Below are 14,877 nucleotides of genomic sequence, written 5' to 3' on the forward strand. Positions count from 1 at the left end.
AGATACATGCTGAATGGTCGCGCCGGGTGATGGTACCCGTCAGTGGCGGCATCCCCAGAGGCTGCGAAGTCGAGCGGGCAATGTGTGACCCCATGAGACACCTCGGCACGGCTTTTCGGTTACTCAATATGACAGGTGCCCGGAGTTCCTTTGCGTGACAACTTCATCTTCATTCAGACTTTCACGCGATACCTCAGCTTCATCAACTCTAAAGGCTGTCGGCACCATGTCTCTGTCCGTGGCAGGAAAATACGCGGTAATCACCGGCGCAGGATCAGGTCATCTCTCCCCTAACCCACTCCTCCGACGTCAACGCTCCTCTCGGGACCACCGGTATACTAACACCTCACAGGCATAAACCTCGCCTTTGCAAGATTACTTCTGGAAAAGGGCTGCTCCGTCATGATAGGCGACCTCGCCCTCCGTCCCGAAGCACGGAAGCTCATAGAGCAATACCCTCATCCCCAAACCGGCAGTAACACTTCCAACAACAAAAATAACAGCTATCGCCCCTCAGCCCTCTTCCAAGAAACAAACGTCGCATCTTGGCCCTCCCTGTCACGTCTCTGGTCCAGCGCTCTCTCCTCCTTCCCCCAAATCGACATCGTCGTCCCCGGTGCAGGCCTCTTCGAACCAGCCTGGAGCTCCTTCTGGCATCCTCCCAAGACGGAGTCGAACCCGGATAGCGAATCGAGAGACACGGCGGACGCCGAGCCGGGGACCTACGCCGTTCTAGACGTTAACTTGACGCACCCGATCCGGCTGAGCCAGCTTGCAATCGGGTACTGGACGCAGGAGGGGAAAGGGGGGTGTTTGGTGCACGTAAGTAGTATCGCGGGGCACGCGGCAGGTATCGGATCGCCGTTGTATATTGCGAGTAAGCATGGGCTGCACGGTTTTGTGAGGTGTATGGCGGGGATGAGGGATCGGTTGGGGATTCGGTGTAGTGCTGTTGCGCCGGGGGCCGTGATGGTAAGTATACCGTATCAACTTTTACACCCTTAGGTTCAGGTTCTAGGAAGATACTGTGGCTGACGCGAGGCTACAGACTCCAATGTGGTCGGAGGACCCGGGGAAGAAGCACATGACGCAGGGCGAGGGCGTCGAGCTGTTCCTCGAGCCGGAGGAGGTTGCAAGGGGCATGCTTGAGTTGTGCGAGAATCCAGAGTACGGCAACGGGACGATTCTGGAGGTATCCAAGGGGGCTACGCGTGTTGTTCCTCTATATCGGGCTGAGCCGCCTAGTGGTGTTGGTGTTGTTTTGCCTAGGCTGGCTGAGAATGCGGAAAAGGTCTGGAAGAAGCTTGAGAGTCCTGGGTTGAAGATTTAGTCTGCCTGGGGGGCTGTGAGTCTCAATAAAAAGTCAGTATTTATTTGGCTTTGGTCTTAGAAAGTTCGCTGTGTCTCTGGGGAGGATTCATTCGATGTCATTCAACCAATTTCTCTCTTCAAGATCTTTCTATATCTCGAGTATCAAGAGTGATGGACAAAATTCGACTGGGGGAACCCGCAGCACTTCGCCTCGCCACTCCAAGGCGGCTTCACCATGCGGGTGTTCGGTGACTTCACGTCTGGAACAACCTCATCGAAATCGAGGATCCCCGTACTGACGCCTGACGGCGGAAATGCCTTTGGCAGCATGACGAGAGGAGGGTAGCGGGTGACCGACTACTGATATGAAAAGTACGAAGGCGTCCTTCCCCGGTCATGGCCTATTCTTCGTTGAGTATGCACATGACAACCGGAAACTCACTGCGGCACTTATAGTCTCGTTCAGGCTCAGGGGGTCCATATCTGAATGGCGGTTCTGCACATCAGATCCCGTTGAGCCTTATAGCTGCTGCCCGTCGTGGGTCAGTTACCAAGTTCTCGTGTTTTCTCGGTTCATTGCCGTCTAGAAAGCTCCGGAGTACGGGCGTGAGACTGTAAAAGGCGCTTTGCTGCCCAAAATCCTCTTTTTAAACTGAAAAGAGCTCCAAGTAGCCAGAGACGACGTTCGAGAGGAATTTCAGTGTCGTGACGACAAAACCGCGGCTACGCTTCTGGGTACCCTGGGGAGCAACAGCAAACGGTATTTCTGTCTGGGACAAAGTCTGCCTTGATTGTTTGATGTAACAGCCTACTGCCGACTTCGAAGTCCTCTATGACATCTTCCTAGGAACGATTCTGGTCAGCCAGCGGCAAAAGTGTGAGTCCGCGACAGCGACCGGAGTGGATTCCGTGACATATCGCAACTACATCACTTCATCGAATTTCCTAATCGGGAAAGACGTAGATGACCATACCCCAAAACGACAGCTGCGCCTCGACGATTTGAGACATCGTTGAACGCCACATCCACTGCCTCCGCATTCCTGCCCGACCTTACGTCAGGAATTAAAGGCTCATGTTCATTTCTGTTGTGTAACCATCGTCAGAGTTGCTGAGTCTCGAACTTGGGACTCTATGAGGACCATGGTCCGGTCAAGACATTGAGATGGAGACGACGATGCCGAGGCGACCGCACCTTGAGCTATTCAATCCAGACCCTGCAAAAACCAAAGCGGCCAGCTTTGAATTATTCCAGCAGTTTCCGGTAGAAGTTCGTCTTCTAATCTGGAAGCATGCATTACAGCGTCACCGGATGATACACATCACTCTTGAGAAGGGAAAAGAGCAGAGACAAGAAGAATATGGACGCAATGTCGACGGAAGGAAAGTTTTCATGAACGGCCTTGGTCGTCAAATTTCTGGGTACCACTATAAGGCCATCATCGACACCCAACAGCCCCTGTCACCCGACCTCATAAGAGTGAACAGGGAAGCACGAGACGCCGTGCTGTCGTTCTACTCAACACAACTACCATGCCGCTTTAGACGAGACAAACATAGCGAAAGAGCATCCATCATCCGACTCAACCTGAATTGGGACTACCTCCATGTCTCCTACGGAAAAGCCCATAATATCTTCTTCGACTTCATCCACGACCTCCGCGCCTCCGACCCCAAAGGTCGCGGTCTCCAGCACCTAGTAGTAGAAGGATCCGACTACCGGACATCAACCCACAACCCATCGCCACCCATGCACACCTTCGCCGAAGGCCCCTCCCTAGACGCCTTCAGAGCCACCGCCGCAATAGATCTCAAAAGCCTCTGGTTCAAGTGCACTCCGCGCGGCGCCCGCGCTCTCAACGTACTGGACTGGAGGCGTGCCCACGTCTTCAACTACGGCGTCCCCGTGTTTCCGAGCTTCACCTTCTTCGATGCGCCACTACCGGATCCAAGGGTCGGCATCGCGCGGGATTTGGAAAAGATTGGCGGGAGTGTGTATGACCCGAGGGAAGGACCCCTCGGCTGGCGGAAGCTTCTTCGTGATGCTGGCGTACGGCCTGAAGACGTGGCAAACAGAGGTCAGAACCGAGATCTGGACGTCCGTATCATGTACGCCTCGAGCGAGGAGGATTCCATCCTCACTCGCGAGGATGCGGTGAAGGTCCTTCATGAAGAGGACTTTCGGTGGCTTGAGCTGCAGTGGTGGTTTCACGGATGGGACACGCCCGCAACCGGAGGACGTGCCGGCGGCGAGAGACCGGCGGGGTGTTTCTCGACGGCGTCGGGGTTGCAGGCTAAGCGACCTGAGTTTGATGGGCCCGAGGTGTTGGCTGCGGCGCCGAGACCGGCGCTCGGGTTTTGGTTGTTTCCTGTTGAGGCGTTTGGGGAAATTCCAGGAGTGGAGGAGGAGACGAGCAGCTGGTTGAAGGTGAAGTGGATATGGGACCTGAGCTCGTATAGGCCTGAACTGGCGCTGGTAGATGTATGTTGATGCTGGATCTTGGCGACTGATTTGAGAGTCGACTTGGTGTATTGAGTATTGAAGATCATTGAGGAGAAGAGGCGTCGAGACACTCATCCGTTGTGAGTGACTCTATACGGTCGCTCATTGCTTGTGGATTCCAACTCAACCATACTTTCCTTGCGAAACAAGGCGTTGACGAGGATATTGGCGAGGTCGCTGACAACGGAATCAACGAATGTATCGATGAAGACATGGAAGAGATGATCAACGTAAGACATGGTGTAAAGACGTATAGCCGCAGTCTGGAGTAGTTCTTGACCTTGACGAAATGAGCGAGGCAACGAATATGTGATGCGTGTATGAGCGGGTGTTGGAATGTGGCATATATCAGTGACTCGAGGCGGCGGCATCGTTCTTTTATGACAGCAACGGGGTATCTCCGTTACCATGGTGGCGAGCTATCATTACCTTGAGGGACAGTGTAAAGTCGGTTGGGTACACACCCAACCTTACAAGGTAGCATCGCGCCCAGTATCGCCGTTGATAGGATAAATCCGAGTTCATAAGCTTTCTAGAAGGGAAAATCTAAAAAGTATGGGAAAATCAGAAAAGAAGCTTAGTTTCATTGAGCTCACGTGAGTGTTTGCGCCTACTGGGTATCTATCGTGCTCACTGAGTACCGCCTTCCGCCCGAGCAAGCACCAACAACATAGATCAGCGAATGAATAAAAAGGTGTAGTATGAACGCGGCCATTCGAAAAAGAAGCACGCAATGCAGGACCCAGTTCACAGCCGCTCTTGGAATTGGTTGCAATTGCCCAATACAGATATGAGCATGATCTCTTCCTCAACACCTGATGAGTGAACAAGAACTGCCCAATTTATGTTTTCTGCCGTCACCTTGTCGTCCTCTCGTTCAACGTATTCGTCTCAAAGCAACAACGAATACGTTCGGGGTACTAGGATGTGAAAGAAGACGACGTTGATAGTGATGAAGGGATATCTCCTTTAGAAGACTAGCTATATGTGCCTAAAATTACAGAGAGAGAGAGAGAGAGAGAGAGAGAGAGAGAGAGAGAGAGAGAGCGAACTAAGGTTCCTGCAACTCTAAGACATATTTGAGACCGAACGAAGCTCATGTCCCGAGGGGAGTGAATGCAAGACTTTTCTACGATTATGAATGCACGATGGTCTCAACACTGCTTTTACCATTGGTTCTGTGATAGTGGGATGCAGGTAGATTAGTACTTATGCTTACAGAACATCAAAGGAGTTGTATGAATCCGGTCTCTGGTGAACCAAGATCCTAAGAGGCTTCCTGAACCTCACATCCTAATGCTGAACGATATGCGTGCCTATGCTTCTTGTTATGCAGAGTAAACGTCAGCGTTGTTTGGGAAGTCAACTCTGTGATCGACGGTGTGAGCGGATGGGAAGAAGGCTGTCTTGAAAAAGCAACAGTCGCTCAATACGACGCAACGAATTGAAATTGGAAGCTGGTTCAAAGAATTCCAAGAGAGCTTGAACCTATCCGATAACAGGCAGACTCCAATTCGCTCCGTCAAAAGAAGGGGAGAGAGACAGATAGCCTAGATACGAGGCATCAAAGGTCTCCCAAGAATCATTCAAGTTTGAGATCACTTATAGCCAGTGCTATTATATGAAAAGTCATCAGCCTCAATCATGAGACAGATCTACAAACATCTATAGAAGACCAGATATACAAGCAACTATGAATTATTGGTGCTCCTCTCCGAAAGCGAGCACCTCGTCTATATCCAGCATCTTGTACTGCCCCAGCTCGAAGGCCAATCCATCCTCCTTGTGCTCCGGCGTCCGGACAGCAGAGCAAGTCATGTAATCCGGCCCCAGGGCCCTCAGGGAGACATTCGCATCCTCCACCTTGGCCCCCTTGAACACAATATCGTGATCCGCGACCGCCTCGCCTTCGGCACTAAAACTCTCCGCAGGCGTCGGCGGCCGGAACTTTTTGAACTGCAGATCCCCCAGCCAGGGCGCGAGGAGCGCCTCGCCCGTCATCTTGACGTACGCCTCCCGCAGACACCACAGCGCGTAGAAGCACCGCAGCTTAAAGTCGGCCGCGTCCTCGAGCGAGGCGCCCGGTTTCAACCCCGGCGGGATCGCCGCCAGGACCTGCCACTTAAGGAAGTTGGCCTCAATGGGCGAGAGCACGTCGGCGTGGACGTCGACGAACTTGGGCCAGCCCTCCTTGGTCAGCATGCCATGGTCCCTGGTGCGGCGCTCTGAGGTGCAGACAATGTCGACACCAACGTCGACCGGGCCTCTCGCAGCGACATCGTAGCTGTGAACCGCGAACATGGCGACCAGCCCTGCCTGATGGCTCACGTTGAAGCTCAGCGGGCTGGTGCCGTCAGCGGTGCGGAAGATGGGCTTGGTGCGCTCGTCGCGGACGGCGGTGGCATCGTGCCAGGGGACGCCGCAGAAGCGACTGATGGCGTAACGTTTCAGGAGGTGCGAACCCAGAGACAGCTTCGCGTCGCGAACGTGGTAGTACTTTAGCACGGCTTTACGCTCATCGGCGCTGAGGAGTGCGAAAGCTCGGGATGCCTAATCAGCGGGTTCAATTTCGTGTCAGTTTGTTTCTCAGTTTCTTCTTTTTCTTCTGCCTTCTACTATGAAGGTCCCCGTTGTTCCAGGGGTAAATGACACGCAGGGGGCGGGGGAGCTTCGAACTTCGAAGTTGCTGTTGCATAGAAAAGGGAGGGGGGGGCGATGACTTGGGACGAGCAGTTTTGGAATGGTTCGCCGGGACATGTTTGAATAATACAGAGCCGCGAAACGGGCATGGGGCAACGGGCAAACGGCAATGCAGATTCGATCAGGAACGGGGTGCAGTACGTACGGCTTGTTCGAGTTGCTTCGTTTCAGTGGCTTCCGGCCATAGATGCCGTGTATCCAGGATCCACTGTATGATAGTCGGGGCCATCTTGATGGGTGGTTTCCCTCAGTCTCTGGGTGTTTCGAGGATGCTTGTCGGACTTGGAAACACTGGTTGGTTTCTCGCAGTGCCTTGATGCCCGTCCGTTTGCTTCCTCTGCTGACGCAATCTGCAGCCTCGACAGAGGTTTACCCGAGGCAGGAGGTTTTCCTTGAAGAGTCGGCAGCAATACTTCAGCCTGCTCTGTCTCTGGCGTTGGTGTTCTGCCCAAATTCCAGACCCGGCTTTGTCGTCGGAAGGAGGGATGAAATGTGCCTGCCAAGAAACCCTGAATAAGGTTAAAGATTGGCAACAAGCTGAAGTTGCGTCTTTTGACACGCTATCTGCCCCGCTGTCGCCGGTTGAGAAGTTGACGAGACGACAAGGACGCCGAGACGAGCGTCGTGGGTAAGACCGTAAGCAGCAATTGGACGACAGGGGTTCGGTGAGGTAAGGTAAGCGGAGTGACGATGCAAAGCCGCAAGCGAGTAAGACTTTGGTAGATAGAGTGAGGTAAGCTTGACTGTGTTGTGCAATGTGCTCTTGGCAGACGGGCAGCCCGGCGACGTATGAGGGTGACGGATCGACGATTTGCAGAATCAAGTTTCAGACATCAGGCCATCGAGTTCTTGGGAGGATTTGCGAGTCGCTCGTAGTTTCACCGAGGGGTTTGGACCGTTGGTGGACGAGGGTGAGATTGTCACAGGTTTCCGTGGGTTTTAGTCCTTGGAGTGGGAAAGGGAAGGGGTGGGCAGGTTGAGACGTTTCCACGTCCCCTTCAAGCTGGAAACTGCCCGGGGGGGTTGGAGGGGCAGCAAGGAGGGGCCAAAGTGCCCGCAGCCCACCTATCCGTAGGGACATGGCCCAGTGGAGGTGAGCACCCAAGGTGAGGTACCTCCGAGCCCCGGAACAAGGCGGACCAACGCTCGCTAGCGCCCTTTTCCCTGGTGGAGGGGTGTCACGGCTGCAGATCACACCGAATGTGCGGCTTGACCCCTCCACCTTTACCGCCCCAAACCTTTTCTCAACTTCAACTCCACCTTTTTATCACATTGGATATCAAATTGACATGACTTACACTGTCTCAGGCTCTCTATAAAGCAGTCTTCGTCCGTCCTTCATCTCTACCGGTCTTTTCCTCTTCTTTTCTCTTCAGCGCAATTCTACCCTCGTTCACAGAATTCGCCACGTAGCCGAGTCTCTTCCGCCAAACTCACCCAAAGATTCCTGCGTTTCTTCTTCCCACATCGTCTCAACTCGCCTCCCTTGTTCCGCCGCCATGACCGCCAACCAAGCCACGATCACAAGCCTACAGTCATGTTGCGACGTCGAGCAGGCCAGGAGCGCACCTTTCTTCCTTTGTTCCGCTGGCCAGGTCGTCTCCCTTCTAGGTGAGGCTTGATCTCGGAAGCGTAGAGCAAAACTTCTTTTTTTAATCTTTCGGTTTTCCTGTGTACGCGGCAACGGGACGCCAGCCGAAGTCCAGTCGAGAACCGAATTCTTCAAAACAACCTTTTTACAACAACCCGCTGGGAGGCATCCGCATGGGCCTGAAGCGTCGATGAATCCGTCCGAAAGAGTCCACGCGCCGGGGAAAACGTGCGGCACAACTATGAACACCCCGGCGCGGCTGGCCGCGGATGACGAGAGTCCACTGGAGAGAGCCGCGTGAGCCTGAAGCGACGGCGCTTCTTCTTTATTTTCTTCCCTTCCCGCTCGATCCTACATGTTCCCCGCCTGCCTCACCTGGGCTTGGTCTCTTCGTCGAGATAGAGAACAGGGCTGAGAAGGTTGGGGGGGCTTCCATCCTGACTCGCCCGGCCTGGTCTCTCCGTGAGATAAGGACGGGTTAGAGAAGGAGGAGAGTGACAGAGCGGGAAGGGGGCGCCAACCTTTTCTTTCTCTTTATTTTTTCATGTCAGCCCATCATAACGCCGAGAGTTGGGCAAGCCCGCTGAAGCGCTCGGGATGGGCCCGCGTCGTCAGGTCCGTCTTTACACGGGAGTGATTTGGCGCGGGTCCGAAATTGCGTGGAGGGTCCCTTGCAAAGTCTGGACCTTTTCGTTGGTGCGAGGGATTATGGTGCTCTTATGAGAGTGCCGACCAACCAGACTGGAACGATTTAATGGAGATGATCTGTGGAGAGGGAAGAACCTGGGGCCTGGGGCTGTGGAGATGAATTCACACGATTAATGGGGCCGTAATATGACGGATATATGGAGGAAGATCTCGACGGTCAGATGCGAGATCCGATGGGGTACGGAAGGATTAATTTCTAAGGACAACTGAACCAGACTAATATTGTATTAATCGCATCTAATGTCTTCTCAACGAGGGCCCCGTTTCATGACTATGACTATTTGACCAAAGACAACTGTACAGAGTCAACTGTCCTTGCTGAAGTAGATGTGCCTCCAATTCTTGCGTACGTAACAAGATGTCTTGATGACTGTCGAAGGCGAGTTCAGTTGAACTGTCCAGGCCCAACCACTTTACCAATGATAAATCCCTCCGTAGCCGCCGCCAAGGGGTTACAATGCACATGAAAGAGGAAGGAGATCCAGCTAGGTACCTTCGACTGAGAAAGCTGTCCATCTTCTAGTGCAATACCGGAGATGATTTTAAGAGATGGACATCGTGTAGTCATGGCATCTTTGTGTTATCGGAAGGAGAGCCCATGCCTACACATTTCGTGATAGGCGTGTAAGGTAGTCATACTGGTTGGTATACATAGGAGCATGGGTGAAAGGTATCTGGGAAGGGCTCTCAAAGCACTCATCGTCAGATAAGGTAGCATTTAAGAAGTCTCCAAGTCGCTGATTCATGGACCAGAATGTGGTAGGATGGCCCGCTCCGAGTACACACACGATGGAATCATGGGAAGCCCATATATACCCCTTCAAGTCCATTCCCGTCACCAGCACAGCAGGCGCCTTCCTAGGTCGGTTGGTCAGGTCAAACTGGCTGGGTGGTGGAGTGGTTCATGGTCAACAATTAAAATCGCCAACCAGCCTACTCGACGACAGGCTTAGCGCATACGAGTATCACGAGTTCGAATCCCGGAATGAGCACCAATAAATTTCCCAGCATGAGCGCCAAGAGATGTAGCCCCCAGTTCAGCACCGGGGGGGTGAACTCTTTTTTTTCCTCCTCTCTCTATTTCTGAGATTTCCCTGAGACCCGGCGCCCTTACCTACGTACTAAGGGAGACCAGTCTATCAGCGGTGGTGATACCGACGATGTATTTCTCATGCCGAGTGAGGAGGGGCTGATACTAAGATCTGGGTTATGCTGTAGGTAAGACTTGACGCAGCATTCACCCATCGGGGGTTTGCATGGAGTCACGCTGACACTCTCATCGGTTGGAGGGGGAAAGCTTAGAAGACATTGCGATCCCAGATGAGTTTGCCCCGATGAGAGGAGAATTGTTTGCTCATAATCCTTACCGTTGTACTGCTGGTTATATCCCGTAGTATCACATTGATATTTCATCATAATCAGCCGCTCTATTTTCCAACCCTCTTAGTGGAGAAGTTCTAAGGCCGTGCGAATCTTAAAATTCCTTTTGAATACATAAGCATGCCTTACCTCGTGGTCTGTCGTGTGAGGATCCAACAAGATGCAGCCTCGGGCCTGTCCTAAACAGGGCCATCGTTTTTGTGTGTTTTGAGAACGCCATGACGCCTGCCTATGCCTCGCTCTTCAGATCATACACATAGTTTGTACAAGTATTGTATCCCACAATCGCGCCTTTCAGCGGCTATCCTCCTTTCCCCCTCTTGTGGATTTTCTTTATGTCTTTCTTGCCCTTGTGCAATCACTTCTTCTGCGCGGCCTCCTGCTCCTTGCGGTACTGCTCGTTCTCGACCTCGCGCCAGTCCCTAGGCGCGGGCTCGTTGCCGTCGGTCTCGCCCCTGCCGCCGGCAAAGGCGGGTCGTCCGGCGTAGAGCTGGTAGCCCTTGCCGCTCTCGGCGTCGTTCATGGTCTTGTAGTTGACGGGCATGTTGCCGCGGAAGCGCTTGCGCATGTCGACCATGCCGCGCTTGCACTCGCCGAAACCCTTTTTCAGCTGCTGGCACTTTGTGGGGAGGCCCTCGACGAGGGGCGATCGGAGGCAGTCGGAGGCGCTGTTGCGCTGGACCATGACGCACTCGGATTCCTGGAGGCATTGCGCGAGAGCCTCGCCTGGGGAAAAGGGTCAGCATGCCGTCTAGTCGTGGAATGAGTGGAAGGATGAGTGGAACGTACGCAGTTCTTTGCAAGAGCTAGGCATGGTGACGGTGGTTTGGCATTCCCTCTGTACCTTGAAGACGACGAGTACACGGAAGTGGTGCGACTATCTGGGAGCTGTCGCCTGTCGGAGCTTCAAGTTTGCGATGAGCGGTCCCCCGGGGCCCGGGGAAGAAGGGGAAAAAAAACATGATAGCTGTGATTGGCCAAAGTGGAGAGGATAAGACCCCACCTTTGTGCAGCGGTGTTCTGCAAGGTGCGAGAGTCGCAGAGGCAAAGAGCAGGGCCGCTAGAGTTGGATGTCCCTGCAGTCCTTCAATAAGAAAACCCCACTTTGGGGGAGCAAGTTGGCAAGGATGCGGGCTCCTCCGTCCAACCGCGTGCTCACACGCCAGCGTCCCTGCCACTGACACACTGTCAGATCGGTTGATTGGAATGATTTGGGGAGCACAAGAGGGGCCAAGGAGGCCCAAGGAGTCGTGGCGCCGCGTGGGAGAAGTCGGGAAGGTGTGCTGTGACCTTGGACCTGGACCTTTTTGGGAGCTTCCCGCCCAGATGGGATGCCATCCATCCTCACATGTGACATCACTCAAGGTACGGATACCTCACCTTACTACCTTAGTAGTACCTACCTAGTAAGGCACCGTAGGTAGGTTCGTTCACCTTGCACATCTTCTTCCCTCTGGAAACCTCAGACTTCCCACACACCGCGGACCACTCAACTTCCAGATTCGTTCCGCTGACACACATTCTTGCCTCCAGCCATTGCCAGTCGAGAAACTACCTTACGCAGCAGTCAAATCACTTAAGCTTTTCGTCGTCTGCGCATTCAGCGATAATGGCTTGAGATCCCCTTGCAACCTTTTCTTCTTCTTTCTCTCTTAGACATACTCGTTCCTGCCGCGCCACGGCTTCTACGTTAGATTAATCTCGTTCCAATTGCGCAACCACGATGGCTATCCCTTTCATTGGGCGATTGAACATGTAAGAGATGCCTTCTGCCCGTATTTGCCGTCTTGTCCTCCTTCCTTTCTCTCCCTTTCCTCCCTTTTCCCGGTGTTTACCGTCGCTCAAGCTCGAGCTCCCTCTCCAATGCAGCACAACTCGCGAATAAGACTTGGCCTGGCACTAACGGCATTGCGCAGCGTCGAATATGTAGCTCTAGTGGGGTCCTTCCTACTTGTCGGGCTCGAGGCTATCATCCGTATCCTGACCTTGGCTCTGCGTACGAAATGCGCCTCCCTCCGAGCGGTGGCGTCCAAGCTAGCTAACCCGGTTTCCCTACAGCTTCGCCGCTCATCTCGCTCTTCTATAGAGCTTCCCGTCGCTTATTTAACCGATATTCGACTCCGGAACAGAAGCGCGCCGAGCAAAAAAAGAAATGTTCGTCTCTCTCTGGCGGCTATTCTGACCTCCATCTGTGTGATTCACCTTGCGCTAACCGTTAGTGATACCGCGCAGCCATCTCCACCTCCGTGCGAGACGCCTCCGACTTTGTGGATCTTTGCCGCCTGTACGGATATGAAGCTGAAGAGCATGTCCTCCAGACCAAGGATGGATACTTGCTCGGTCTGCACCGCCTGGCATGGAAGAAGGGCGAGGAGGAACAAAAGATCAACAGCGGACCGGGAAGTCTGAAGAAGAAGGTCTTGTACCTACACCATGGGCTGCTCATGAACTCCGAGGTGTGGGTATGCTTGACCGACGAGCAGCGATGTCTTCCTTTTGTGCTCGTCGAGAAGGGCTATGATGTCTGGGTCGGTGTTTTGCCTTGCGATAACTTGAGCGCGCCTTTGCTGATTATCTCTGTAGCTTGGCAACAACCGCGGCAACAAGTACTCCAAGAAGTCGGTGCATCACTCGCCCAAGTCGACTGATTTTTGGAACTTTTCCATCGACGAATTCGCCTTCCACGATATCCCGGACAGCATCTCGTACATCCTAGAGACAACTTCGCAGGAGAGCTTGTCGTACATCGGCTTCTCTCAGGGGACCGCGCAGGCATTTGCCACCCTTGCTATCCATCCCAAGCTGAACCAGCAGGTCAATGTCTTCATTGCCTTGGCGCCGGCCATGTCGCCAGCAGGTCTTTCGAACGGAATCGTCGACGCTCTGATTAAAGCCTCACCCCAGGTTCTGTTCCTCCTCTTCGGCCGCCGATCCATCCTCAGCTCCGCCACCATGTGGCAGTCCATTCTTTACCCGCCCATCTTTGTTAGAGTCATCGATATGGGTCTTTCCTTTTTGTTCAATTGGCAGACGAAGAACATCACACTCAGCCAAAAGCTTGCGGCGTATCCTCATCTGTACTCCTTCACTAGCACAAAGAGTGTGGTTCACTGGTTCCAGATCATTCGGAACAAGTCGTTCCAAATGTACGATGACGATGTCCACCCGCCCATGTCGATAAGCTCTTCCAGCAAGTACACCAAGGTCGCCAAATACCCCACACGCAATATCAAGACGCCCATCGTTCTTGTTTACGGCGGTAGCGATTCGTTGGTCGACATCAAAGTCATGCTCAAGGAGCTCCCCACCCAGACAATCGCCACCGAGATCCCTCACTATGAGCACCTCGACTTCCTATGGGGTAAAGACAACAACGTCCAGGTGTTCCCTCACGTTTTCGATGCTCTCGACAGTTTCACCGATGCCCAACATACCAAGGAGGAATACGACCGCTACCAGCTGGCAAGACAAGAGAGTCTTATGGGCTCCGGGAATGCATACAAGAGGCACGCTTATAGAGATAGCGATGTTTCTGGCGATGTCTCTGCCAGCGAAGCCTCCAATGCTGTGGATGAGGGCCGAAACGGCAACGGTGTTGAGACTGTGGAGAGACCGACTTCCCAAAATAAGACCCGTGACCGTCCTTCTGGGATCCCTTCCCCGTATAACACCACCCGCCTGCGTACTCCATACTCCCAAGTTGCAGCCGACGACGAGTCGCCGTCACCCTCTCCAGATAGGCCATCCAGCCGCGCGGCCGAAGGCGAAGAGCGACCGGACAGCTCGTTGAGCCACCGCGAGTCTCCAACGTCCAAGCTTAAGGGCATCGGCGTTCGGCGCGGAAGCGGAGGCAGCCACCTGAGCCTGGATAGTATGCGCGAGGGACGGGGTATCAGTCTCGGGACGAGTAAGGCCCTGGGCGGCGTGGTCACGAAGAATCCCATTGATCCCAAGGGGCTTCCTGATGAGAGCAAGACCGGTGGGAAAAAGAAGAAGCGCGTGACGGTTGCGCCGTAGGCCTTGGATGTCAAGGGCTTCGGAGGTGTAGGATATGGATTGGACCAAGGCGGCAAAACAGCACATCTTTTGTAGTGTAATGTATTCACCGTACTCGCCCTGATTGGACCAGACGGCGAACTGATTCCTAGTGTTTCACTTGTCTCTATCATTTCTGAGGTCTTCCACCACGTCTGTACCCAACAATTCAAGACGCGCACCTCAATAATTGAGCCAAGTGCCAAAGCTTTCCTGCTCATTGTTTGATGCAACCTCTGCACGTGCTCATCGATCGGGAGCTCCCCCTCACCTGGCAAAAGTATATCTGTGTTGCGGGCCGATAGGATCAGTTACCTTGTGGATTGCGGAGAACTACGTAGAAAATTGGATTAAGCTCAAGACTAGGGGAGTCTGGACGAACACCCTTGTAACCTCGCCGTCCCTGGTTACTTGAAGCGATTTGACAGATTAAGTATGAATGCTTTCGATTTACCCATGTTGATCACGCATGTAATTATGGTAACAAGAACGGCATCTGTTATGGCGCTTCTGGGATGATTCGAACAGACCCAGTTCCAGGCCGACAGCAAGTCTCATCTTTGATGGAAGATTCTCGAGACATTCTTCCCCTTGATGGGAGTGTAGGCATATCCCGGAGAACTATTTTCAGCCCGAATCAATACGGGTT

General features: G+C 53.4%; 5 protein-coding genes across 5 annotated transcripts; 3 read left to right on the forward strand and 2 right to left on the reverse strand.

Moving 5' to 3' along the window:
* Positions 1-21: 21 nt before the first annotated feature.
* HER10_EVM0010277 (uncharacterized protein) lies at positions 22-1,330 on the forward strand (the record flags this gene model as incomplete). The annotated part of the gene is made up of 3 exons (XM_035479742.1): positions 22-278; positions 353-972; positions 1,049-1,330. Exons 1-3 carry the CDS (start codon positions 227-229, stop codon positions 1,328-1,330), a joined length of 954 nt encoding a protein of 317 aa, XP_035333220.1. The 5' UTR covers positions 22-226.
* A 1,146-nt stretch (positions 1,331-2,476) lies between these two features.
* On the forward strand, positions 2,477-3,903 carry HER10_EVM0009708 (uncharacterized protein; the record flags this gene model as incomplete). Its single annotated transcript, XM_035479186.1, has 1 exon — positions 2,477-3,903. One exon carries the CDS (start codon positions 2,477-2,479, stop codon positions 3,800-3,802), a length of 1,326 nt encoding a protein of 441 aa, XP_035333147.1. The 3' UTR covers positions 3,803-3,903.
* A 1,535-nt stretch (positions 3,904-5,438) lies between these two features.
* HER10_EVM0004257 (phosphopantetheinyl transferase) lies at positions 5,439-7,453 on the reverse strand. The gene is made up of 2 exons (XM_035473907.1): positions 6,660-7,453; positions 5,439-6,364 (listed from the first exon to the last, which is right to left on the reverse strand). The coding sequence occupies exons 1-2, from the start codon at positions 6,741-6,743 to the stop codon at positions 5,513-5,515; spliced, it is 936 nt and encodes a 311-aa protein (XP_035332481.1). The 5' UTR covers positions 6,744-7,453; the 3' UTR covers positions 5,439-5,512.
* Positions 7,454-10,234: 2,781 nt separating this feature from the next.
* Positions 10,235-11,447, reverse strand: HER10_EVM0005773 (uncharacterized protein). The gene is made up of 2 exons (XM_035475377.1): positions 10,983-11,447; positions 10,235-10,919 (listed from the first exon to the last, which is right to left on the reverse strand). Exons 1-2 carry the CDS (start codon positions 11,005-11,007, stop codon positions 10,552-10,554), a joined length of 393 nt encoding a protein of 130 aa, XP_035332679.1. The 5' UTR covers positions 11,008-11,447; the 3' UTR covers positions 10,235-10,551.
* A 186-nt stretch (positions 11,448-11,633) lies between these two features.
* On the forward strand, positions 11,634-14,736 carry HER10_EVM0005030 (ab-hydrolase associated lipase region). The gene is made up of 5 exons (XM_035474656.1): positions 11,634-11,948; positions 12,110-12,189; positions 12,252-12,347; positions 12,426-12,721; positions 12,777-14,736. The coding sequence occupies exons 1-5, from the start codon at positions 11,917-11,919 to the stop codon at positions 14,208-14,210; spliced, it is 1,938 nt and encodes a 645-aa protein (XP_035332573.1). The 5' UTR covers positions 11,634-11,916; the 3' UTR covers positions 14,211-14,736.
* The last annotated feature ends 141 nt before the right edge of the window (positions 14,737-14,877 follow it).

The sequence above is a fragment of the Colletotrichum scovillei genome, assembly GCF_011075155.1.
Source record: "Colletotrichum scovillei strain TJNH1 chromosome Unknown Contig00006, whole genome shotgun sequence".
NCBI lineage: Eukaryota > Fungi > Ascomycota > Sordariomycetes > Glomerellales > Glomerellaceae > Colletotrichum > Colletotrichum scovillei.

Coding starts and splice junctions, on each gene's coding strand:
- HER10_EVM0004257 (XM_035473907.1), bottom strand. CDS start 6,743: ATGGCCCCGACTATCATACAGTGGATCCTGGATACACGGCATCTATGG. Junction 6,365..6,659: donor CGAAGCAACTCGAACAAGCC/GTACGTACTGCA, acceptor CCCGCTGATTAG/GCATCCCGAGCTTTCGCACT.
- HER10_EVM0005773 (XM_035475377.1), bottom strand. CDS start 11,007: ATGCCTAGCTCTTGCAAAGAACTGC. Junction 10,920..10,982: donor TAGCTCTTGCAAAGAACTGC/GTACGTTCCACT, acceptor CCTTTTCCCCAG/GCGAGGCTCTCGCGCAATGC.
- HER10_EVM0005030 (XM_035474656.1), top strand. CDS start 11,917: ATGGCTATCCCTTTCATTGGGCGATTGAACAT. Junction 12,190..12,251: donor TATCCTGACCTTGGCTCTGC/GTACGAAATGCG, acceptor GTTTCCCTACAG/CTTCGCCGCTCATCTCGCTC. Junction 12,348..12,425: donor CGCCGAGCAAAAAAAGAAAT/GTTCGTCTCTCT, acceptor GATACCGCGCAG/CCATCTCCACCTCCGTGCGA.